Below are 27528 nucleotides of genomic sequence, written 5' to 3'. Positions count from 1 at the left end.
CAAAATGGCATATCATGCAAAGAAATCAAAAGAAAGCAGCAATGATTGTCCTACCATCAGATAAAATAGACTTTAACACAAAAACTGTTTTAAGAGGCAAAGAAAGATATATGATAAAACAGTCAGTTCCACCAGGAAGATATAACAATTAAAACGTATATGCATTAAACACTGGACTTTTACATATATGAAGGAAATGTTGATAGAATTGAAAAAAGAAATAGGTATACAGTAAGAGGAAACTTTAATAATCCTTGTCTATATGGATAAAATGAGAAAAAAAAACAATAAGGAAGCAGAGGACTTGAACACTGTAACCCAAGGGATCTCACAGGTATATATACAGAACATACAAGCAACAACATCAATATATTCCTTTGGCCAAGTCCTTATGGGACACTTTCCAGTAGACCTTATATTAGGCCATGAGTCTTCCTACTTTTAAAAAGACTGAAACAATCAATTTCCAGTGCCATTTCTGGCTGCAGTGGAATGTAATTAATAGTATAAGGAAAACTGGAAAATCTACAAATATGTGGAAATTAAACAATAAATGTTTTAACTACCAATGGGGAAGGAAGACAGCCCAAGAGAAATCAGAAAATATCTTGATTAAAAAAAAAAAAAGAAAACAAAACAAAGTATTTTAAAAGAAATGAACATAAAAACACAATATACCAAAAATTTTGGAAAGCTTCTAGATAAATGGTATCTGTGTGTTTCCTCACAAATTAAGAAAGGAATTATGCTATGATCCAGCAATCCACTTCAGGGCAAGTACCGCCCAAAAGAAATAAGTTTAGGGATACAAAGAGACACAGATATTTATACACCATCTTCTTAAATTCATCAAGCAGAATAGCCAAAAAGTGAAAGCAGGGGTACCTGGCTGGCTCAGTCAGTAGAGCATGCCACTCTTGATGAGTTCAAGCCCCACAGTGTTGTGAGTTCAAGACACACATTAGGGGTAGAGATTACTTAAAAACAAAAATCTTTAAAAAACAAAACAAAACAGACAAAAAGTGAAAGCAATACAAGTGTTCGTCCATGGATAAGCTTTAATTCAGGAAATGTTCCATTCTACTAAATGATGTGTTTTGTGGTGATGGTCTCTGAAAATCTTATATTATTTACTTATTTATATAGTGTGGAAATAATGTTTATAATAGAGGAGATGTAAAATTAAATGGGCTTATTAAATCACCACAAAACAGGATCAATTACTTAAAAGGTAGTAACACTTCACTTTTTTTTTTGAGGGAGAGTGCACACATTAGTTGGAGATGGGGGAGAGAGGAAGAGGGAGAGAGAATAGGACACAGGCCCCATGCACAGTGCAGAGCCTGATGTAGGGCTTGATCTCATAACCCTGAAGATGGTGACCTGATTTGAAATCAGGAGTTGGATGCTTAACTGACTGAGCCACCCAGGCACCCCCAAAACTTCACCTTTTTAATATTAGTAGTAAGTTAGAAATTTTCTAGATGATAAATGATCAATGAGATCATCATCAGGGCAGTGGGCATCAGAGAAGAATTAACAAGGAAGACAGAAAGGAACTCAGATAATGAGGAAGACACTGAAAATAAGGACAAGGATAGTTGTGAGGATTTACAGAGAAGCAGAGAAAACATAAGACAGATTGAAGCAAGCTTGTATAAAGGCCTTAAATATTAAGGCAATGTGAGGAACTAGTAGAATTTTTTTAGAATAGTATGATGAAATGTTTTGGAGAGATTATATTTGGTCAGGCACTAAACTCATTGAAAAGGGAAAAACACAACCCAGGAATCTTCCAATAGCTTAAGTGTAAAATAATGACAGAATGGGCTACAATGATGCTATTCAGAATGGAAAGGATAGACTCAAGGAATAATCTGGGAAGAAGAAAAACGATAACCAGGTGTCATAGATGTATGGACTAGAAGCCTGGGAACAATGGCACATTAAGATCTTTGTTTGTGGTGCAAGTAATCTTACTGCTTCAGTTGTACTTAAATGTATAACAAATATTTCTGCAGAGTATAGATATAATTGAATGAAACCATATTAAATCAGTATTTTCCTAAGTTTGAAAAAATTTTGCAAATGTCATTCATGATTTAAATAAATGAACTTTGGGCCTAAATGCAACACCAAACATTGTTTTTAAAAGACTGTATTACCTAGAAGTTTCTTTGTAAGTGTGGCAATTACAAATTAGACATTTTCAGTATATGGTAGTTTCTTTGTAAATGTGGCAATTATAAATTAATCGTAAAAAAAAAAAAAAGATCTTTGTTTTTGAACTCAAAGACATAAATGCTTCAGTCCAGGAATAGTGCCCATACAGAATGAGATGAGGGCAGATGATTTATATGAGAAAGTAAGAAAATGCTCTGGGGTCATTTCAAAAGAACCTAGGAATAAACTTTAAGAGAATCCTATTGGCCAATGTGATGATGACCATCAAAATAAAAACAAACAGTAGTAATGAACTGTTAACTCACTGAGTAAAAAAACACCTGTGAATCCACACTGTATACATACCTAAATAAATACAAAGAAAAGAGGGGATGCCAAATGATAAATGTAGAGAAGTGGCAGAGTTATAGAAAACAAACATTATTTTTCTATTCCCAGAGACAAGATCAATTCAGGTAAGAATAATTAAAAGGGGGTGCCTTGTTGGCTCCGTTGGTAGAATATAAGACTCTTTTTTAAAAAACCTGTATTTATTAAAATAAATTTCAGAGAGACAGCATGAGTGGGGACGGGAGGGACAGAGGGAGACCAAGAAGCAGACTCCCCACTGAGCAGGGATCCAATGCGGGGCTCTACCCCTGGACCCAGAGATCATGATCTGAGCCGAAGGCAGACACTTAACCAACTGAGTCACCCAGGTGTCCAGAGCATGAGATTCTTGATTTCGAGGTTGTGAGTTCAAGCCCCAAGCTGGGCATTGAGATAACTTAATTAAAAAAAAAAAAAAAAAAAAAAAAAAGAGTACTCAAGGGGGAAAGTCGGATGAGAAATGGGGTATTTGCAGTCTCAAAAGTTCTCCACAAATATGGATTAGTTTCAAGCATGAAAAGAGAAACTTTGTTACAGACTCCCTGATGGCATGAAAACCCCACACTGTAGGTGTTACTAGGTGTCCTGTGTGCTTCTGGAATGTGGTTTTTTGTTTTGTTTTTAAGATTTTATTTATTCATTTGAGACAGAGAGAGACGGAGAGAGTGCACAAGTAGAAGGGAGAAAGAGAAGTAGATTCCCTGGTGAGCTGGGAGCCCTATGTGGGGCTTGATCCCAGGACCCAGAGATCGTAACCCGAACCAAAGATGGCCACTTACGAACTGAGCCACCCAGGTGTACTCTGAATGTAACTCCTAAGAAGGACACACCACCACCTTTAGAGCATTTTGGTCTTGAACATAAAACCTCAATTTAATAAGGGAAACTGAGTGGCTTTTATTGTTTAAATGTCAATTCATGTTAAGATAAAGAAAGTTCCCTATAAAAAAGACTATAGGAACAAAAGGGAAATGAAATGTGTGATTCTGGGTTGAAGCAAGGAAAATGCAATGAAGAACAATATTGACACGAATGTCAAAATTGGAATGTGGAGTGCAGATTTTAGTATTTTGTCAGTGCTAAAATTCCTGAACCGGTTACAGACACTATCGTTATTCTTAAGATAATACATACGGAAATAATAAGAGGTATAAATTATGTAAACTAATACAGTCATTTATCTTTTTATTTTTTTTAAAGATTTTTATTTATTCATTTGGGGGAGAGAGAGAGAGAGGACGAGCAGGGCAGAGGGACACAGAGGGAGAGGGAGAAGCAAACTTCCCACTGAGCAGGGAGCCTGATGCGGGGCTCGATCCAAGACCCTGGGATCATGACGTGAGCCAAAGGCAGACGCTTAATGGCTGAGCCACCCAGGTGCCCTGAATTGTTTGATTTTATACAGATGTGTCTGAGATTAAAGGAAAGCTAGTTGCAGTATCTGGAATAAAAACTGAACTATACAGGCTTACAAATCAGGGTTGGAAATACAGATTTCCAGTTATACAAACATGCCATGAAAACTACTGAATTCAAGAAAAAGCAACAAAACAAGTTGGTGACGATGTGAAGAAAAAGGAACCCTCTTACACTGCTGGTGGGAATGCAGGCTGGTACAGCCACTCTGGAGAACAATATGGAGCTTCCTCAAAAAGTGAAAAATAGAGCCACCCCATGACCCAGCAATTGCACTAGTAGTATTTTACCCAAAAATATGAATTCAAGGGGATAGATGCACCCCAATGTTTACAGCAGCATTATCTACAATAGCCAAACTATGGAAGCAGTCCAAAGTTTCATCCAACATGGATGGAGCTAGAGTGTACTGTGCTAAGTGAAAAAACAGAGAAAGACAGTATTCCACTCATATGTGGAGTTTACAGATTTATGAAACAAAATGAATAAGCAAAAGCAAAAAGAGAAAGGGGCACCTGGGTGGCTCAGTAGGTTAAGCATCTGCCTTCAGGTCAGGTTATAATCTCGGTATCCTGGGATCAAGCCTGCTTCTCCTCTGCCTCTGGGCCCCTCTGCTCTGCTCGTTCTCTCCCTCTCTTTCTCTCAAATAAATAAAAATGATGGGCTCCCTGCTCAGCACGGAGTCTGCCTCTTCCTCCCCTCCGCTTATGCTCTCTATTTCTCTCAAAAAAAATAAATAAAATCTTAGGAAAAAAAAAAAGGAAAAAGAGACAAAGCAAGAAAATAGATCCTTAACTCTGGAGAACACACTAATGGTTACCAGAAGGGTGGTGGAAGGGAGGATCGGTCAAATAGGTGATGGGGGTTAAGGAGTGTACTTGTGATGGGCAGTGAGTACTATACAGAATTGCTGAATCATCATATTGTATACCTGAAACTAATATAACACTGTTAACTCCACCACAATGAAAACGTAAAAACATTTAAGAAGAAAGGAAAAGTGTGCATGACTGCTTGTATGTATACCATCAAGAACATACCACAAGAAAATGAGCTGGTTTTTTTTAAGTCTATTCTTTTTTTTTTTTTTTTTTTGTAATCTCTACACCTATTATGGGACTCAAACACAAAATCAAGAGGCACATGCTCTTCTAACTGAGCCAGCCAGGTGCCCCTGCTGTTTTTCTTGACCCTGTGACAGATAACGGCAAAATGGAAAAACTTACCGCCAATGTTTCTCAACTCTTCGGCTAAGGGCAATTTTTTCTCCCACTTCTGTGCACACAGGATTAGTGAGAACTATTTTACCCAAATCAGCCTTGACTGCACTCACTCTTCCTCCTGTTGACAGGGACCCTATGTTCACCATAAGCACTTCATTCTTAGATAGCTTTTGCACCTAAGAAAATTAAGGAAAAAACAAAAACATTAAATTAATTAAAGCGTTTTCCAATACAAAGTGAGAATTTATCAAATACTGCTGGAAAAAAATTAATTATAAAGGAAAAAATTCTTTTTTTTTTAAGATTTTATTTATTTATTTGACAGAGACAGTGAGAGAGGGAACACAAGCAGGGGGAGTGGGAGAAGGAGAAGCAGACTTCCCGCTGAGCAGGGAGCCTGATGCGGGGCTCCATCCCATTACCCTGGGATCATGACCCAAGCCGAAGGCAGACGTTTAACAGCTGAGCCACCCAGGAGTACCCAGGAAAAAAGAAATTCTGCACAAATTACACCTGAAGTATATATATACTACAGGTGTCAAAGCAAAACGTTTATCTAGCACTAAATGAACATACACATTATCTAACATTAAAATAAGCTACTAAAACTAACACAGATCAATCAAACTCTTAAAATGTGAAGATGCTTGTGACAGAGAGGCTTTACACAATTTCTTGAAAGGGCAGCAAAACAAGAATAATACAATAGTTAAGTGGGTTTGGAAGGTCTAATTCCATTAACGTAAAGCAAGTACTTAAATTTTCTGGATTCTGTAAAATGGGTAGCACCTACTACATTACTTTAGCTGTTTTATTTTTAGTAGTTACACATATAATTATTGGAATTACTAGCCTCTGTACTACTTACTGCTGTTGTCTATGCTTACAACCTAATGCTCAAATTCAGATCAGTGTTTTTAAGGTCTTCATAGTTCATTAAAAGTTAGACAGTACATCTTTATTAAAGGAACTCCCCCCAAAATGACAAATGTAAGTTTTATTTACTTATTATTATTTAAAAAAATTTATTTATGTATTTGAGAGAGAAAGACAGCACGCACATGAGCGGGGAGGGGCAAAGGGAGACGGAGAGAGAATCTCAAGCAGATTCTGCACTGAGTGTGGAGTCTGATTGGGGCTTTATCTTCCAACACTAATATCAGCACCTGAGCCAAAACCAAGATTTGCTCAGCAGGAAGTGAGCTTCTCCCCCTCTCCCTTTAGTTCTCACTACCCCTTTCCTTCTCTAAAATAAATACATAAATCTTAAAAAAAAAAGAGAAAAGATAAAAAGGCTTTACCTTTGCTGCTTTCTTGTCTCCTTCAGTGCGTACACCCAGAAGCCGTCTAAGTAGGAAATAGGAGATTTCCAATTCCGTGAAGATCTCTGGTAAAGCTCCAACTGCACCAAGTACTTGTCCCACCATTCTGTCAGCCCGGCACAATGTGGGGTCAATTTTTGTTCCCACTCCTGATATAAAATAAGATATGTCACATATTTCAACTTTGTATTTCTTAAGAAGTTTATAAAACTAAAGTTAGTCAAACTAGTACAACTGGTAGCAATACAACTTAACTAAATTTTGTTATATTGATACCACATAACAGCTACAAAATTAAAATTAAAACCTTGTACAATTAAATCCCTGCTTTATTTAAACAGAGAACAGTCCTGCAACAAGGCTTGATAAAAATTTAAGGATAAAAAGATCATTTTCATTTAAATTAGAAATAAAGGGAGAACTGTTTAACAGAAAACAACCATTTCATAAGATTATTTGGTCAATGAAAATTGAAAAATGTTTGATAATGATTGATTTGTAGAAATAAAATTGATAACTGTTAATGCTTGTTGGCAAGTATATAGGTTTGTCATTACACTATTCTTGTATTTTTGTATATTGGTATAATAAAAGGTTACATGAAAATATTCAGAATTTCCTTATTTGTAAATTAAAAAAATTCACAATGATATACAGTGAGCTTTTATTATCAGTATATAATAAGTACAGCAAAGAAAAAGTGTCACTAAAATAATGCACTAAAGGCCTCCCAAGTTTTCCAGACACACAATGAAAAAACTGACAAAAATGTCAAAAACATTTTTAAAATTCTGGAATTTAGCCAAAGGCTTCCTGCAATCTATGCACTATTTATTGAAGAACAGCTGTACCTTAGTAAGAGCAGGAAACTGTCACATTTTAACTTGTCCCTACTCCCACTATTCAACATCTCTTGTGATAGCACTATTAAAAACTGGCATTTGTTGTGAAAACCAGCAAGGCTACACAGAGAAAAGGGCTGGAGCTCCTTTAAATTCTCATTTCCAAAGGGCTATCATTTGATTAGTTTGATATTTCCCTGGAAGATGGCACATCCAAGACTGTGTGGATGTCTAATGTAAAAATTCTTTTCCTCAGGGAACTGAAGGGTAACAGGTAGGGCAAACACATTAACCAAAAAGCTTTTTTAAAAAAAAAAAAAGCAAAACAAAAACACACATGTCCATACGAACTTTGAAAATCTGGACATATTTGCACAAATTCAGTGGATAATGTGTATGTTTAAGGCTGTGCACATGTTCAGGCAAGACCTGGTAATGCTTTAAGCTCTCATGTCCACTGGTCTTAAAACTAAAGGATGAGACAGTTGTTAACTGCCTGGTTGAGAGCGAAAAGCCGACAGAGTTCTTCAGTAAAGACTGGGAGGACTGTGGTTCTAGGGATTAAAGAAATTTCTTTCTCTTCCATCACTACCTAAGCACTAAGCTAACCAAGCACCCCTTCAGTAAGCACATATGAAAAGAAAACAGACATACAGAATTAGTTCAGAAAGTCAGGAAATAAACCAGTAACAACTAACATGAGAAGCAGGAACAAACCCTTAGGAGAGGAGAGGAATCTAGTCTCCAGAGATGACAAATTATATCATTTTTTTCTTTTTAAGATTTTATTTATTTGACAGAGAGAGACAGCCAGTGAGAGAGGGAACACGAGCAGGGGGAGTAGGAGAGGAAGAAGCAGGCTCCCAAGGGAAGAGCCTGATGTGGGGCTCGATCCCAGAACACCGGGATCATGCCCTGAGCCGAAGGCAGACGCTTAAGGACTGAGCCACCCAGGTGCCCCAACATTCTATCATTAAAATGCTGCTCTCAAGAGAAAGTCATGAGACACGCAATACAAGAAATATGGCCTTTATCCAAGAACAAAAGCAATTTTAAGAGTAACTTCATGGGGCACCTGGGCGGCTCAGGTGGTTAAGTGTATCTACCTTCGGCTCAGGTCATGATCCCAGGGTCCTGGGATGGAGCCCTGCATCGGGCCCCCTGCTCAGTGGGGAATCTGCTTCTCTCTCTGCCACTCTCCCTGCTTGTATGCGATCTCTCTCTCAAATAAATAAAATCTTAAAAAAAGTAAAAACAACTTCATGAAAACCCAGAAATCTGAGACTTACTAAACAAACACTAAATTGGCATATTTTTAATATATATGAAGACTAAAGAAAAGTATGTCTAAAGAACTGAACATAAGAATGAAAATGATGTCTCACCAAGAAGACATCATCAACAATGACATACACAATATAAGAGAACTAAATAACATTCTGGAGCCGAAAAGCATAATAACTGAAAGGAATAATCACTAAAGAAGATCAACAGCATATTGAAACAGGAAAAAGAATCAGCAGACTTGAAAATTTTGGTCATTTCATATTACTCATTCTGAGCAAAAATTAAAAACAAAAATGAACAAGATGCCTGGGTGACTCAGTTGGTTGAGTGAACAACTCTTGATTTTGGCTCAGGCCGTGATCTTAGGGTTCTGGAATCAAGCCCTGAATTGAGCTCCACGCTCAGTGAGGAGTCCCCTCAAGATTCTCTCTCACTTGCCTGTCCCTTACACTCACATGTGTGCCCTCTCAATCTCTAAATAAATAAATCCTAGAAAGAAAAAAATGAACAGTCTTAGAGATGTACATGACACAATCAAGTATACCAACAAATGCATTATGAAACTCCCAGAAAGCAGAGAAGAGAAAGTAACAAAGAATAATAAATAAATAAATAAATAAATAAATAAATAAATAAAATAAAGGCTTAAATAACAAAGGAAACTAAAAGGCAAACTATGAAATAGGAGAAGATATTTGCAAATAATATATTTGGTAAGAGGTTAGTAACCAAAATATATAAAAAACAAACTCAACATCCCCTAAATCAAATAATTTAATTAAGAAATGGGCAGAAGACATGAACAGACATTCTTCTAAAGAAGACATATAAATGGCCACAGACATATGAAAAGATGTTCAACAATCACTCATCTCATCAGGGAAATGCAAACCAGAAGTCTAACCTCAAGATGGCTAAAATAAAAAAACAGGTGTTGGCGAGGATACAGAGAAAGGAGAACCCTCTATACTGTTGGTGGGAATGCAAACTGGTGAAGCCACTCTGGAAAAGAGCATGGAAGTTCCTCAAAAAGTCAAAAATAGAAACACCATAGATTCAGTAATGCCACTATTGGGTATTTCCCAAATGACATGAAAACACTAATTCATACAGGTACCTGCAGCCTTATATTTACTGCACCATTATTTATAATAAGCAAAATATGAAGCAGCCTGTGTCCATCTATGAAATGGATAAAAAAGATGTGTATATACCAAATGGAATATTAGCCAGAAAGAAGAATGAAATCTTATCATTTCTAAAAGCATGTACAGGTCTAGAGGTTTTGCTAGGTGAAATAAGTCAGGGAAGACAAATAGCATTTGATTTCATTCATATGTGGAATTTAAGAAATAAAACAAGTGAACAATGAAAAAGAAACCGAAAAAGAAGCAAATTCTTAATTCTAGAGAATAAACTGATAGTTACCAGAGGGGAGGTAGGCTGGTAGGGGTGATGGATTAGTTAAGGTGATATGGAACAAGAGTACACTTATCATGGTGAATACTGAGTAATGTATAGAATTACATTGTATACCTGAAGCTAATATAACACTGAATGTTAACTATGTTGGAATTAAAAATAATAAATTTTAAAAAATAAAAAAAGAAATAAAAGAAAAAAATGGTTGAAAACATCCCAAATTTGACTTAAAAAAGGCAGAAAAAAACACATTCATCTACACATGCAAAAAGCTCAACAAACTGAGGATAAACTTAGTGACCAATAATCACAACCCAAGGCAAGCAGATGCAACTGAAAATGCACAATAAGCCTCAATAATATTTACGATTTCTCATCAGAAACCAGTGTGAGATGAAGGGAGATGACACTTTCAAAGTGCTCTAAGACATATATAGATAAAACACATAAAACCAAAAGATAAACTCTTTATCTATCCCACTTTTTCTTCTTTAATCTAAAGAAAAAAAACCAGAATCTTTCATAAAATCTTGACTTTCCCTAGATATTTGTAATAAACTGAGTGTGTAAGAAAATTAGAAAATCCATATATTACTTTAGCAATTCCTTCAAAATAGTATCTTTCATTGTCAGCTCCAGCATAAACATGATCTTATGATATAGGTGATATGGCTAGGTAACTTTTCATTTATAAAAATTTCCATAAAAAGCAACCAAATAAGAAAAAGAGTGTAAAATGTGAATATACTTGTTTTATTTTAGTGATACATATGTGTATCTAAAAACATCTCTCTCTCTCTCTTAAAATGTATATATGAATATGTAGTACACCTAGTGAAATATTTTAAATGTGAAATCATAATTATTTAGCTTATCCTATACATGAAACTACAATGTATTCTTTCTATCTAAAAGTATTTTCTTTTACTACCTGGCTGGCTTTCTTGGTGGAGCATGTGAATCTTTCTTTTTTTTAAAGATTCATGTATTTATTTGAGAGAGAGAGAGAGAGAGAGTGCATGAGTGTGGGGAGGGGAAGGGGCAGCGGGAGAGAGAAACCTTAGCAGACTGTTTACTGAGCCTGTAGCCTAACAGGGGGCCTGACCCCAAGATCACACCTGAGCCAAAACCAACAGTGGGAAGCTCAACTGACTGTGCCATCCAGGGGCGCCAAACATGTAACACTTAATCTCAGGATCGTGAGTTTGAGCCCCACATTGGATGTAGTCTAGTTAGGAAAAAAAAAAAAAAGTTTTTCCTAAGAAACACATAAAATATCTTAGAATCTAAAATCACTACCTACCTATATATTTGCACACTCCACTTATCCATATTGAGTTAAAATATCTAATTAGAGATACATACTTTCCAATAATCCATATGACCAACCACTAACAACAGTTTATGGATGAAAGGAAAATTCTTACCAATAAGACCCCCTGGAGCAGCATACTGAAGATCATTGTGTTCTGCAAAAAGTGATACAATTTTGGAAAAGATTGGTTTACACATGAGTTTTCCTTCACTATCTTTGGAAACAATACCAGGTCTGACTTCTATCTCCTGGCCCACCTAAAACAGAGTAATTACAGAGAGTAATCAAAATACCTGAGACAACACAATTACCATTTACAAGTAAAGAGTCCTAACTGATAGACTGCTAAACTGAAAACGCATGTATTGCAACAATAATTTCAATATTACTTTAAAAGGATAAAAAATTTTAAAATGTATTAAGAGTTATAAAGTTAATAACCACTCAATTAACCACTTACATACAACAAATCTATGATTTACACCAGACATATTTAAAGTACAAAGCAGTAAAAAAACATTTTTAACATTAAATTTTAGATTTTGTTTAACCATATTTTTTTCCATTTAAGAAACAAGAATTTACAATTCAGTTTACCTTTAATACTCCCTTTAAAATGCTGCCACCAGCCACACCACCTTTAAGGTCGTCAACCTCACAGCCAGGTTTGTTGACATCAAAAGACCTAATAACTGTGAAGATGACAGGGAAGAAGAGAACGAAACCATGAAGCTCATCTTGTTATTTTAATTAGAAGAAATACTTAATTCAAGTTAGCATTTGTAAAGGGTAGCCACTTGAAATATATACCTGAGTTGACTTTATAGGAAAATATTATTTCAATCATCACTGAAGTTTTACTTATAATGGAAAATGAAATTAATCAGTAAGTGACATATTTATGCTTTGTCTATGAAGTACAATGTAACTATTATAAAAGAACATAACACTGTATCTATACAATTATGTGAAAGGATGACATTTTTAGACTAAATTATGGCCTGCCCTCATCCTTAATAATTCACACTGAAGTCCTAACCCCAGGAATTAACTCATACCTTATAATGTTAGTATACTTGAAACAAGGGCAAAAAAACCATGTGAAAAGATCCAGTCAATAGTTAAAGGCCAATGGGTTAAGCCTTACCAATAAGTCGGGGTTCTGAAGTAAAGTCTCTCAGAGGTACTGGAATTTTCTTGACAATATACTCACAGACAACTTCAATATTATATTTCAGCTGAGCAGAAATTGGAATAATAGGAGCTCCTTCTGCTACTGTACCTATTTGACAAACCCGAAAAATCAAAATTTGACAGTTTTATAGAAATTGCTGTGCACGTTAAACAATTATGAACACGAAAGTAGTTATCTAAATATCTATACGAATGTCAGTAACGTAAGAAATGATCATTCTGTTTAAACTCATCCTAGCCAAAAGACTGACAAGTGATTGTGATCATTCTGTTTAGAAACATCCACAATATTTTTTGTTTTTTTCCCCCCTCTAAAAGTGAATATTATGCCCTGAAGGTGAAAAATGATGAAATTAAATTAGTATCCTAAAAGGATAAAATTATCTACATAATCTGGCTACTATACACAGATTTTTTTAACAAGTAAAAAAGACAAGGAACCAAATATCAAAAAGATATATCATGTCTTGCCCCAAATAAAAACTAGGTTTTAGTTAAAGATTAAAGAAACCACTGTCAGTTCCAACTGTAGAAATAGATACTCAATGAAAAGAAAAAAAAGTCAGAATAATTAGAACACAAACCAAGAAATAAAAAAGATGGTTTCATTTGTTTTACTATCACTGGAAAAAGAGTTTGTATTATTTTTATTATTTTTTAAAGATTTTATTTCTTTATTCGACAGGGAGAGAGAGAGAGCACAAGCAGTGGGAGCAAAATGTAGAGGGAGAAGCAGACTCTCTGCTGAGCAAAGAGCCTGACACGGGTCTGGATCCCAGGACCCTGAGTATATGGCCTGAGCCAAAGGCAGATGCTTCAGCAACTGAGCCATCCAAGTGCCCACAGAAGAGAGTCTTTAAACCATATCATTGGTGCTGGTATTGGCAGCAGCATATGTGCTAAAATTTTACTGATATACAGAAGATTAGCATGGCCCTGTATGCAAAGATGAAACACAAATTCATGAAGTGTTTCATATTTTTATGATAGTATTAAGAAGGTATTGCTAAAAAAAATTTTTTTTAAAGTGTTTATTTCTCAAAACAATCCCCCCCAAACCAAAATATTTTAAATATAAAACATTTATAGACTAGAACTTCTTTTCTGGCTGACATGCACTTTAATCAAATTCAGAAACATTACACTGCTTCTATCAGATGGCTAAAAGCAACAAAAGTGTTAAGTAGTGGGCAGAGAAATAGGCTTATAACCCATCAATTCACTTTGTTTTTGATAATTACATTAAGATTTCTGGGTTCAATGACTCTCAAAGTGACTCATGTTTATTAAATATAATAGCATCTAACCTTGTACAAATGCAAGTATCTGTTCATACTGTTCTTTAGCTTGACTCTCTTTTACCAAATCAATTTTATTTTGCAGAATCAAAATATGTTTCAGTTTCATTATTTCTATGGCAGCCAGATGTTCAGAAGTCTGAGGTTGAGGACAGGATTCATTACCAGCTAAATTGATGATGAAAAATAAAAAACAAAGAAAATGAGTAATAAGAATTAGCTGACATCCAAGAGACTTTTGTATGTATCAATCAAAGCAGATTCTTTATACCATTGCCAAGGATCTCTGTGAGGCCCTGTTTAAACTTCACAACTCACTTCCCTGGATTCTCTCAGCCTTTTAAACCCTTATCCTAGGCACAATGCTTGAATTTAACAAATTTGGCTTTTTTCAAAGTCTTCATAGCTTTCACTCTGGTTCTATCCAGTCTTGAGATATTCTGGCTCAATGTGGAGAATAGTTAAGAGGGGAAATAGCTTAATGCTATTTATGAATTATAATTATCCAAGCCTAGAAGACAACCACAAAGATGTCTCCTAGTAATCCCCATGCTCTGATAGTCACACCCTTGTAAAATCCCTCCCTTTAAATACTTGATGGTTCTACTGAAGTCATCCAATAACAAAGAAAATGTTGCAAAAGTGACGGGATCTCACTTCTCAACTTAGATCACAAAGACTCTGGCTTCCCACTTGGAAGTTCTTGTTTCTCTCAAAACAAGTGAAATGTTAATGAAGACAACTGGACAACTTATGGAAAGGCTCATGTGAGAAGAAACTGAGGTCTGAGTGAACTTAAAATCAGACTCTCCAGCCCCAGAAGTCTTGATATAACTGCAGCTCTTGCTGACAGATTACTGTAAATTTAGAGATCTTTAGCTAGAAACAACAAAACCCTGGTCACAGAAACAATTATTAAATATTTGTTATTCTAAGCTGCTAGGTTTTTTTTTTTTTTAAAGATTTTATTTATTTATTTGACAGAGATAGAGACAGCCAGCGAGAGAGGGAACACAAGCAGGGGGAGTGGGAGAAGAAGAAGCAGGCTCATAGCGGAGGAGCCTGATGTGGGGCTCGATCCCAGAACGCTGGGATCACGCCCTGAGCCAAAGGCAGACGCTTAACAGCTGTGCCACCCAGGCGCCCCAGCTGCTAGGTTTTGAGGTACATTGCTATATGCAACAGATAGCAGATACGGCTATTAATAACAAAAAGGAAAACACTATCTGCAAAAATAACCAACTACATATTATAAACTACATAATTTTTAGTACCCCAGTGATTATCTTCTCCAAGTTGTGATATTAAGTGCCTTGTACTCCATGAAAAGTATACTCTTGCGTAGGAAAACCATTTGGCCTTGCCTAAATTGGTCTAGCTTTGTCTTGGGCTTCCTAAGACAAAACTTACCATTTCTGATAAGAGTGTCCTTATTTAGGTTTGGGGTGAACTACACCAGATCTTAGGATACGGTGCCAAACCTGGTAATCTTAGAGGATGGCTATGCCAGAAAAAGCCTGATTTAGGTGAGGGTAACTGGGGACATGAGGCATGGAGACTAAGATCAACTATGAGGGCAATTTGTTACTTATGCTTATATAACGGAACCTCGGCAGAAACTCCCGACACTGAAACTCAGGTGATTTTCCTTGGTTTGGAATATTTCATGATTGGTATTATTAATACTATAAATGATGCTGAGAGAATAACCTCTGCCTCCAGAGAAAGAACAATGGAAGTTTCAGGATTGAAACCCTCTTGGACTATGCCCTAAGTGTCTCTCCCTTTAGCTCAGCTTAATTTCCATTCTCTTCCTATAATAAATCGTAAGTATTGCAAGATAACAGCTTTCAATGAGATATGAGTCTAATAAATTATCAACCTAAGGATGGTTTAGGGAATTTCCTAAACTTGCATTTCGTGTCAGAAGTGAACACATTTAACTTTACATTTGGCCTGAAACTCCATGTAGCGTCCAATGACAAAATCTCTTGACAGTTCACACAGGTAAGAAAACGAAACCCTGTGTTTGAAAACCTCCATGCAAGCTCTGATGTCAGCATTTCATATGACTGTGAGCTGTATCTAAAAAAAACATTATTCAGTAATTCCATGGACAGTCCAGAGACATTAAAAAATACCCTCTTCCAACGCAGCATACCTGTATAAGAAAAACTCTAAATGAAACAATAGTAGGAAGAATGCACTATTGACTTAAAAATGATTTTTGGAGGGGCGCCTGGGTGGCACAGCGGTTGAGCGTCTGCCTTCGGCTCAGGGCGTGATCCTGGCGTTCTGGGATCGAGCCCCACATCAGGCTCCTCCGCTATGAGCCTGCTTCTTCCTCTCCCACTCCTCCTTCTTGTGCTCCCTCTCTCACTGGCTATCTCTATCCTGTCGAATAAATAAATAAAATCTTTAAAAAAAAAAAAAAAAAAATGATTTTTGGGGGGGAAGTGGGACATACTACCATAATAATTCTCAGTAGATATCAGCCCCAGGTTCATCTTGCTTGGTATTTTATCATAGTTGGCACACATGGATATTAATTTGGGTGACCTATTAGTTCCCATTTATGGCCAATAAAGGCCCTAGCTCCCCTTTAAATACTGCATTTTGGACTGGTTCCACAGGGATTTGTCAAACCAATTCTGATATTTACCTATGAGCAGAAGAGCTGCATCCATTACTGCTGCACCATTCAGCATAGTAGCCATTAAAATATCATGGCCTGGACAGTCAACAAAGGAAACATGTCTAACAATCAAGAAACAATCAGTTTTAAGATTAATTAATATTTGGATACTCAAGTTATTGCCTTCCAACAGTTAAATCACTTCAAAAGTAATTAATCTTGATGCAAAGTGGCTTCAAAACTTGATGCTTCCAGAATTTTGAAATGAGATTACCAGCTGAAATTAAAAGGACTAAATGTCATTACAATGCAAATAAAATTACTCATTTACAGACAGAACTTATCCCAAAACAAGGCTCAAATAACCTTAGGAAAATTCCCAAAGACAAATATCAAAATGAGGAAGATGAAGATGTTATATAATGTATACTGAAATATGATTGATTTGAAAGCCAAACCTAATGAAATACAAAAGCTGTGTTTATTTGCCTACCATATATGCTCTTCATATCTTTCTCATTTCCTAGTTGAATCATTCATTTTTAACTGTTGAGTTTTTGAAAGTTCTTCACACCTTATAGTCTCTTTTTAGACATATGATTTGCAAATTGTTAACTCTTAAGGAATGCAGGAATTGGGGTGCCCATTCCCCGTATAGTTGAAAAACTGTGTGCAACTTCAGACTCTCCCAAAACTTAACTACTAATAGCCTACTGTTGACTACAAGCTTTATCAATAACATAAAGTCAACTAACACAGAGTTTGTATATGTATTATATTCTGTATTTCTATTATGCTATTAGGAAAATTAAAAGGAAAAAATTGTACTTATTGAAAAAAATTGTGTGTAAATGAACTCTTGCAATTTATATTCATGTTGTTCAAGAACTAATGTATTATCCCTGGGTCAGTAGCTTTTCTTTTCATCCTCTTAACAGATCTTTTGCAGAGCAATTATTTTTAATTTTGATGAACTGCAATATTCCAACCTTTCCTTTTTATGGATTACACCTTAGCATAATATCTAAAAACACCTCAAGTCCTAGGTCTTAAAAATTTTTGCCTAGATTTCTTTTTAAGAGGTTTACCTGACCTATTTAATACTCAAATATACGTACATTTTGTGCATGTACTCAAAATGTGAATATACAGAAATGTTGAGTAAAAAGTGTACATTTTGTTTTTGTTTTAATTTTAATTTTTAAAGTAATCTCTATGTCCATTGTGGTGCTTGAATTCATGATCTTGAAATCAAGAGTCGAATACTCCACTGACTGAGTCAGCCAGGCACCCTGAAGTGTACAATTTGAGTAAACAGGTGTCTGGTTTAAAACCAGACGTTTTTTGTTTTTTTTTTTTGATGACAGACATTGAATTACTCTAGTACTATTAACTGAAAAGCCAATAATCCACTGACTTTTTTAGTTTTGTAAAAAAAAAAATCACTTAGACATATTTGTATGAAATCTACTTCTTGTTTCTCTGACTGTATTCCACTGACTTAGCCCATCCTTCACCAGCAATATACAATTTGAGCAGTTAGCATCTTTATAAAGTATTATAATCTACTTCTAAGTATCATAAGTATTATAATTATAATCTCATTTCTAAGTATTATACTATTTCTTTCAGAGCTGTGTAATTTTCCATAAGTGCTCTATGTATTTTACAAATAATTTTACATTTAAGTATTTCATCTTTCCAAGAGACTTAAGTAGAGTATTCTACTTTTTTTTTAAAGATTTTATTTATTTATTTGACACAGATAGAGACAGCCAGCGAGAGAGGGAACACAAGCAGGGGGAGTGGGAGAGGAAGAAGCAGGCTCCTAGCAGAGGAGCCTGATGTGGGGCTCGATCCCAGAACGCTGGGATCATGCCCTGAGCCGAAGGCAGATGCTTAATGACTGAGCCGCCCAGGCACCCCTAAGTAGAGTAATTTAAATTTCATATATGCATTCATTGGTAGTAAACAGAAATATAATTTTTGTTAAGTTAATCTCATATCCTGAAACCTTGGTTAAGTTTTTTTAGATACCTTGGGAACTTCTATGTAGATAAATGGTGTCAACTGCCAGTGATAAAGTCTTCTTTCTTTCCAATGTCTATGTCTTTTATTAGTTATTATTTTCTTGACTTACAGCAGAACTTCTAGTACTATGCTTAAAAAAATGGTGAGAGAAGGTATCTTTGCATGTATTATTCTGAACTGATGGTGAAACATTTAGTCTTTTACCATTTTCACATGAGGTTTATAGTAGCAGTTCTTACCAACATGAAGAAATTTGTCTCTATTCCTAGTTATCAAGTTGGATTTTTTTCTCATCAATTTATATTAACATACAATTTTTCTTCTTAGTCTGTTGATAAGGAGAATATCACTGAATGTTCTGCAAACACTAATGGTTACCCCGTACAATGAACACCTATTTTGTCATGCTATTTAAGTCTTTTACATATTACTCAATCTTATGTGCTAAACATAAGTAACCTTTGTGCCTATATTCATTTAGAATACTAAACTACAGTTTTTTCTTTTTCTTTTCTCTTTTTGTACTGTCTTTGATTTTGGCATCAGGGTGGCACTGCATTTACAAACCGAGTTGCTTGTCCTGCTCTGTCCTCTTCCAGTGCATATAATTCACACTATTTCTTATTTAATGTTCAGTAGAACTCTGCATTAAAACCATGAAGACGTGAAGACTTCTTTCTTTTTTTTTAAATTTTCTTTTAAGATTTTATTTATTTGTCAGAGAGAGCACAAGCAGGGGGAGAGGCAGGCAGAGGGAGGAGAAGACTCCCTGCTGAGCAGGGACCTCGACACAGGGCTCGATCCCAGGACCCTGAGATCATGACCTGAGCTGAAGGCAAACGTTTACCTGACTAAGACACATAGGTATCCCCTTTCTCAAGGTTTTAAAATATAAATTCAACTTATTTAATAGTTATGGGATATTCAATTTAAGTAATTCATATTGGGTTATAATATTGACTTATAATAGTCTACATTATTGAACATATCCATGATCTTATCTATGTTCTCTTATTTATGCAAAGCTGCTTGTAGTATTCCCTATTTTGATATTGCCAGGGTCTCAACTTATAGCTACAGGATCATTCTTGAAATCAGTAACTTGTGCCTTTAGTCTTTTGTCAGTCTTGCTAAAGGTTTGTTAATTTCTAGATCTGTTTGAAAAAATCACATTTTATTTCATTAATTCTCTCCACGTTTCTGGTTTTAATTTGTTTCCTCTCTGCCTGCTTTGAATTAATTTTGCTCTCCTTTTTCTTGTATCTTAAGTTAGGAGGTTAATTATAAATTTGAGATCTTATTTGTTCTAATGTAAGCTTTTGGTGCTATAAATCTTTCCCAAAACACTGCTTAGAAAAATACCATAAATTTTGTTATGTTTCATTTTCATTTAGTTCAATACTGGCCATTAGGGAAATGCAAGATCACTATAACCGATTAGAACAGCTAAAATAAGAAACAGTCTCAGGCATCAAAAAGAATGAAATCTTACATTTGCAATGATGTGGATGGAGCAAGACGATATTTTGCTAAATGAAATAACTCAGTGAGAGAAAGACAAATACCATATGATTTCACTCATATGTAGAATTTAAGAAACAAAACAGAACATATGAGAAAGGAAGGAAAAACAAATTAAGATAAAAACAGAGAGGGAAGGGTGCCTGAGTGGCTCCGTCCATTAAGCATCTGCCTTTGGCTCAGGTCATGATCCCAGGGTCCTGGATTTGAGTCCAACATGGGGCTCCTCACTCAGCAGGGAGTCTGCTTCTTCCTCTCCTTCTGCCCCTTCTCTGTTCTGTGCCCTTTCCCCTCTCAAACAAATAAAATCTTAAAAAAACCAAAAACCAAAAAACAGCAGGGAAACAAACCACAAGAGACTCTTACTGCTAGAGAATAGACAGGGTTGCTGGAGGGAGATCGGTGCGGGGATGGGGTAATTTTGTGATGGGCATTATTAAGGAGAACACAGGATATAATAAACACTGGGTGTTATAAGCAACTGATGAATCACACTAAATTCCAACTCTGAAACTAATATTACACTATATGTTACCTAACTTGAATTTAAATAAAAATTTGGAAGACCTTAAAAAACAAAACAAAACCTAATCACAAATATTGATGAGGATAAGAAAGGAGATTTCCTATATACTGTTGGTAGAAATATAAAACAATAGACACTCTAGAAATATAGGTTAGCATGTTTTAAGATAACTAAACAAACACCATTATAACTCAGTAATCACTCACCTAGGCATATATCCCAGAGAAAGGAAAACTTACATCCATGTAAAAACCTGTACATGACTATTCTTAGCAGCTTTTTTATTTTACTGCCCCAAACTAGAAGCAACAAAAATTTTAAAAAATATATTTATTTATTTAAGTAATGTCTATACCCAATGTGGGGCTCGAACACAGAACCCCAAAATCAACAGTCATGCATGCTGCACAAACTGAACCAGCCAAGTACCCCCAAAATGTTTTATAAAATGTGAATGCTTAAACATTGCTGCATGAAAATGACAGAATATTAGTCGGCATTAAAAAAAGTATGCTAACTCAATGAAATTGGAAATAGGAAATCAACAGAAATAAACTATTGAAACCAAAAGGTGGTTCTTTGAACATATCAATAAAATCAGCCTCTAACTAAGAAAAAAGGAGTGTACAAATGACAAATACCAGAAATGAAAGAGGGGTATCATGAAGAACCCCATGTATAATTAAAAAGTAATCAAAGAATACTATGAATGACTTTACGCCTACCAATTTGATAATCTGGATGAAAGGGACCAATTTCTGGAAAGACACAACCTGAAAAACTTCACACAAGAAACAGACAATGCAAATAGGTCTAAATCAATTACAGACAATGCAAATAGGTCTAAATCAATTACAGAAATTTTTTTAACAAAAAAAAAAAAAAAAAAAAAGGAAATGAAATCAATCATTATCCACCCAAAACAGAAAGCACCAGAAATAAATAGGCTCACTGTGTGGATTCTACCAAACATTTAACTACAATACTATTTAATCCAGGTATGCAAGGCTGGTTGAACATTGGAAAACAATCAGTATAATTCCACCATCAACAGGCTGAAGAAGAAAAAAATCATACGATTTTTTTTTTTTTTAAAGATTTTATTTATTTATTTGACAGAGACAGAGACAGCCAGCGAGAGGGAACACAAGCAGGGGGAGCGGGAGAGGAAGAAGCAGGCTCATAGCGGAGGAGCCTGATGTGGGGCTCGATCCCATAACGCCAGGATCACGCCCTGAGCCGAAGGCAGATGCCCAACCGCTGTGCCACCCAGGCGCCCCAAAAATCATACGATTTTATCAGCCGATGCAGAAAAAGCATTTAACAGAATCTAACAACCATTCATAAAAAAACTCTTACCAAACTAAAGGATATCTTTGTCAAATTAATAAAGATTATCATAATTAGTGGTGAGAAACACAATGCTTTTTTTTTTTTTTTTTAAGGATTGTATTTATTTATTTGACAGAGAGAGACAGCCAGTGAGAGAGGGAACACAAGCAGGGGGAGTGGGAGAGGAAGAAGCAGGCTCCCAGCGGAGGAGCCTGATACCGGGCTTGATCCCAGTACTCCGGGATCACGCCTGAGCCGAAGGGAGATGCTTAATGACTGAGCCACCCAAGCGCCCCAGAAACACGATGTTTTTCAATTAAGATTAGGAAAAGGCAAAGATGTTCCCTCACATCCCTGATTTTGAACACAATGGAAATCCTAGCTAATGCAATAAGACAAAGGAAATGAAAGGTCACAAATTAAGAATGAAAAAATAAAACCATTTTTACTTGGAGATTACATGACCATCTGTATAGGAAATCCAAAAGGAGTAATCAAAAGTCCTGGAACTAGTAAAAAACTATAGTAGGCTGTAGATCTGAGGTTAAGATACAAAAATCAATCATTTTTCTGTACGCCACCAAGAAACTGGAATTTAAAATGAAAAACACAAACCATTTACATTAAAAGAAAACACTTAGATAAAAACCTAACAAAATATATATAAAATCAACTGGAAGAAAATCACAAAATTCTGATGAACAAAATCAAAGGACTACACAGATGGACAGATAGTCGAAGTTCATGGATAGGAATACCCAAAAGACAAGATGTCTTTGAATCTAGACACGGATCTAATATTTGGCACAAAAACTAATTTAAAAGATATAATACTAAGCAAAATAAGTGAAAGACAACTATCATGTGATATTACTCATATAAGTAAAGAAACAAAACAAGTAAAAAGAAAAAAGTAAAAGAGAGACTTGTAATTCTAGAGAATAAACGAATGGTTACCAGACGGAAAGTATGGAGTGGGATGGATTAAAAAAAAAACAACAACAAAAAACCTCAAAAGGGATCACAGTCCTAAATGTAAAATGTGAAATTACAAAAATCCAGAAGAAACTTAAAAAAACTATGGAGACAATGGAAAGTTCAGTAGTTGCTAGGGGTTAGGGAGGAGTGCTGCTTAACAGGTAGGACTGTGATATTTTCAGGTCAGTTAACTACTCCATACCACAGCATAAGTGTAAACACAGGTTTTACAACTTGTGAAAATCCAGAGAACATACAACACCAAGACTGCAACCTAATATAAACTTTGGACTTTGTATGATGATGATATGTCAATATTAGGTTCACCATTTATAATAAACGCACCATTCAGGTTGGGGATGTCAGAAATGGAGGACGGTATATATGGCCAGGGCTGAGATATACGACACATCTCTGTATCCTCTGTTCAATATTTCTGTGAACTGCTCACTCAGATCACTCAGTGATCTCAAAGACAGTATACTGAGCGAAAAAAAAGTCAATATCAAAAGGCGATTTAGAATACATTCAAAATGTAACATTTCAAAACAAGCAAAGTAATACTAACAGATTAGTGGTTCTTAAGGATTAGAGATAGTGAGAAAGAACAGTTATGGGAATCGTTAAACAGACAGCAAGAGAGAGATCTTTCTGTGTATAACAGATCGAAGAAAAGAATAGCTGCAACTCGATCACTTTCTGCAAGGCAGGAGGTGGAGAGAACTGAATCCAAAGTCATATAAGGAAAGACAGACCGCGGCAGCCAGTGAGGCTCCATCAGCTGGCTACGGGAAAGTGATGAAGCATCTGAGCCCAAAATTTAAACCTTTAGAGGCTGTCCGGTGAGGGATGTCCCTGCCTGAAAGGTGCTCAGGCGGCCAAACAGGGCATCATTCCTGGTGGGGCAGTGTCGTCTCGGGATCCCTGGGGTCTCAGGAACAATGAGCGTGCCTGAGTGTATGCTGCAGGAGTCTGCAGGGTTTGGAGACTTGAAACGGGGTCGTGTGCCCGAGAGAGAAACGCTCGGTCGCAGGCTGGGTGAGCATGGAGTGCAGACAGAGACCAGGCAGACAGGAGAGACTGACTCCTTCTCTTGGAGGGCGCACTGAGGAGTGGGGCCTGAGCTTTCAGCTCTAGGGCTGGAGGAAGATGCCATTTTCATTCTCATCCTCTAAAGGGCACTGAAAGCCCTAAGGAACAAAAGCCACATAGAGCGATCTGGAGCTGCTTACACTTAGCCTGGCTACCTGGCAAGGGGGGTGCAATTCCACCCTGGGGCAAGGACACTTGAGAATCAAAGCAACAGGCCCCTCCCGCAGAAGAGCTGCAAGAACATCCAGCAAAGACCAAGTTGGCTGCTGATCACACAGAACTGCAAAGCTCCAGTGCTAGGGGAAAATGCTATATAGAATTCATGTTTTTTTTCCTCAAAATGCTTCAGTCTTTCAATTTCAATTTTTTATCCTCTTTCCTTTCTCAACCAATTTCTTATCTTATCAAGTCTTTACGTCTTTTTGAATTTTCATCTTTATAGCTACATTCTATCCTTTCACTGTACGTAATTTTATTTTCATATACATGTAAATTCCTCTTTCTTTACAATTTTGGGATGTAGTTTCTTCTAACAAACAGACCAAAATACACCCAGAATCTAGGGTATTGCTCTGTTTTGTTCACCTGTCTGAATATATTCTTACTTTTTCTTGAAGTCTTTTTTCTTTTACAGATTTTATTTATTTGTTTGTTTGTTTATTTATTTATTTATTTATTTGCCAGAAAGAGAAAGAGAGACAGCGAGAGAGGGAACGCAAGCGGGGAGGGGGGTAAGCTGGAAAGGGAGAAGCAGGCTCCCCACTGAGCAGAGAGCCCGACGCGGGGCTCGAACCCAGGACTGTGGGATCATTACCCAAGCTGAAGGCAGACACTTAACCAACTGAGACACCCACACATCCCTACTGCTCTGTTCTGTTCACCTGTCTGATTATATTCCCTCTCTCTCTCTCTCTCTCTTTTTAATTTTCTTTGTGGTTTCAGGTCTCTCCTGATTTGTTTACTGTATAATTCTCTGGGGTCGTTGTTGCTATTTTGGTATCTTGTTCTCTCGTTCATCTAGTCTTCTCTGGACAGAATGACAAGATGGAAAAACTCACCTCAAAAAAGAGAAACAAGAGGCAGGGACCAAATCAATATGGACTTAAGTAAGATGTTGGAACTAGAGTTCAGAATAAAGGTTATAAAGATACTAGCTGGGCTTGAAAAGAGCATAGCAGTCACTAAGGAATCCCTTTCTGGAGAAATAAAAAGAACTAACATCTAGCCAAGTTGAAATCAAAAAGGCTATTAATGAGATGCAATCAAAAAGGAGTCTCTAATTGCTTGGTTACGTGAGGTAGAAGAGAGAATAAGTGATACAGAAGACAAAACGAGGGAGAATAAAGAAGCTGAGAAAAAAAGAGATAAACTACTACTGGATCACGAGGGGAGAATGAGAGAGAGAAGTGACAACATAAAGCAAAACAAAATTACAATAATTGGAATCCCAGAAGAAGAGGAAAGAGAGAGGGGAGTTTACTGGAGCAAATGATAAGGGAAAGCTTCTCTAATCTGTGGAAGGAAACAAGCATCAAAATCCAGGAGGCACAGAGGTCAACACCCTGACTCATAGTAGTGGAACTTGTGAATCTCAGAGACAAAGAGAAAATCCTGAAAGCAGCTCGGGACAAGAGGTCTGTGACCTACAGGGTAGAAACATTAGATTGGCAGCACACCTATCCATGGAGGCCCGGCAGGCAAGAAAGTACAGCCATGCTATATTCAGAGTGCTAAGTGAGAAAAATATGCAGTCAAGAATACTTTATCCAGCTAGGATATCATTCAGAACGAAAGGAGAGAGAAAAAGCTTCCAGGACAAACAGAAACTAAAAGAACCTGTGACCACCAAACTAATCCTACAAGAAATATTAAAAGGGATCCTCTAAGCAAAGAGAGAGCCCAGAAGTGACCCAGACCAGAAAGGAACAGAGACAGTCAGTATAAAGTAACAGCCCCTTTACAGGTAATACAATGACACTAAATTCGTATCTTTCGCTAGTTACTCTGAATGTAAATGGGCTGAAGGACCCAATCAAAGGACACAGGGTATCAGCCTGGATAAAAAGCAAGTCCCATCAATATGCTGTCTGCAAGAGACTCATGTTAGACTCAAAGACACCTCCAGACTGATAGTGAGGGGCTGGAGAAATATTTATCACACTAATAGACATCAAAAGAAAGCTGGGGTGGCAATTCTTATATCAGACAAATTAGATTTTAAAACAAAGAGAGGAGGAAGGACACTGTATCATAATTAAAAGGTCTATCCAAAATGAAGATCTAACAATTGTAAATATTTACTCCCCTAACATGGGACCAGCCAATTATATAAGCCAATTAATAACAAAATTAAAGAAACACATTGATAATAATACAATAATAGCAGGGGACTTTAACAGCTCCCCCCTCCCCCACTGACACGGACAGATCATCTATGCAGAAGATCAACAAGGAAACAAGCGCTTTGAATGACACGCTGCACCAGATGGACTTAACACATACATTCAGAGTATTTCTTCATAAAGCAGCAGAATACGCATTCTTTTCCAGTGCACATGGAATATTCTCCAGAATAGGTCACATCCTGGGTCACAAATCAAGTCTCAACCAGTACCAAAAGACTGGGATCACTCCCTGCATATTTTGAGACCACAACACTTCCAGTGGAACTCAATCACAAGAGGAAATTTGGAAAAACTCAAACACATGGAAATGAAAGTGCATCCGACTAAAGAATGAATGGGTCAACCAGGAAATTAAAGAAGAATTCAACAAATTCATGGAAACAAATGAAAATGAAAACACAACCATTCAAACCCTTTGGGATGAGGCAAAGGGGGTCCTAAGAGGAAGTATATAGCAATACAAGCCTTTCTCAAGAAACAAGAAAGGTCTCAAATACACAAGATAACCTTACACCTAATGGAGTTGGAGAAAGAATAGTAAATACAGCCTAAACTCAGCAGAAGAGAAATAATAAAGACTGGAGCAGACATCAATGAACTAGAAACCAAAAGAACAGTAGAACAGATCGATGAAACTAGGAGTTGATTGTTTGAAAGAATTAATAAGATCGATAAACCCTTGGCCAGGCTTATCAAAAAGAGGAAGGGCCCAAGTTAATAAAATCATGAATTAGAGAAGAGAGATCTCAACCAACGGCAAAGAAATACAAACGATTAGAAGGACATGTAAGAGTAATCATATACTAACAAATTAGGCAATCTGGGAGAAATGGATGCATTCCTAGAAACATATAAACGACCAAAACAGGAAAATATAGAAAACCTGAACAGACCCATAACCAGCAAAGAAATTAAAGCAGTAATCAAAAATCTCCCAACAAACCAGAGCCCAGGGCTGGATGGCTTCCTGGGGGGAACTCTACCAAACACTTAAAGAAGAACTAATACATATTCTTCTGAAGCCGTTTCAAAATAGAAAAGGAAGGAAAACTTCCAAACTCCTTCTACGAGGCCAGCATTGCCTTGATCCCAAAACCAGACAAAGACCCCACAGACCAGTATCTCTGAAGAACATG

At 36.5% G+C, this 27528-nt stretch overlaps 1 protein-coding gene and 1 non-coding gene across 3 annotated transcripts in view; one reads left to right on the top strand and one right to left on the bottom strand.

Annotated features, from left to right (window-relative positions):
• Positions 1 to 27528, bottom strand: part of LOC123780131 (eukaryotic translation initiation factor 2 subunit 3, X-linked-like) — a 40370-nt gene that overhangs the window by 4693 nt on the left and 8149 nt on the right. For both annotated transcript variants that reach the window (XR_015723219.1, XM_045778919.2), the window contains exons 5-11: positions 16535 to 16629; positions 13882 to 14040; positions 12528 to 12662; positions 11978 to 12072; positions 11493 to 11637; positions 6494 to 6663; positions 5196 to 5368 (exon numbers count right to left, since the gene is read on the bottom strand). Coding sequence is in view for 1 of the 2 variants with exons in the window: in XM_045778919.2 (XP_045634875.1) it covers positions 5196 to 5368; positions 6494 to 6663; positions 11493 to 11637; positions 11978 to 12072; positions 12528 to 12662; positions 13882 to 14040; positions 16535 to 16629 (972 nt within the window). In the remaining variant the exon portion in view is untranslated. The remainder of the gene's footprint in view (positions 1 to 5195; positions 5369 to 6493; positions 6664 to 11492; positions 11638 to 11977; positions 12073 to 12527; positions 12663 to 13881; positions 14041 to 16534; positions 16630 to 27528) is intronic.
• On the top strand, positions 13447 to 13557 carry LOC123780133 (U6 spliceosomal RNA). Its single transcript, XR_006776354.1, has one exon. It is a non-coding gene; the product is annotated as a U6 spliceosomal RNA (small nuclear RNA).

Source organism: Ursus americanus, chromosome 37 (assembly GCF_024610735.1).
Source record: "Ursus americanus isolate L20-20 chromosome 37, mUrsAme1.1.p, whole genome shotgun sequence".
In the NCBI taxonomy this organism is placed as follows: domain Eukaryota; kingdom Metazoa; phylum Chordata; class Mammalia; order Carnivora; family Ursidae; genus Ursus; species Ursus americanus.
The sequence above is the reverse complement of the archived record's forward strand: the minus strand, read 5'-3'. Positions and strand labels throughout refer to the sequence as shown.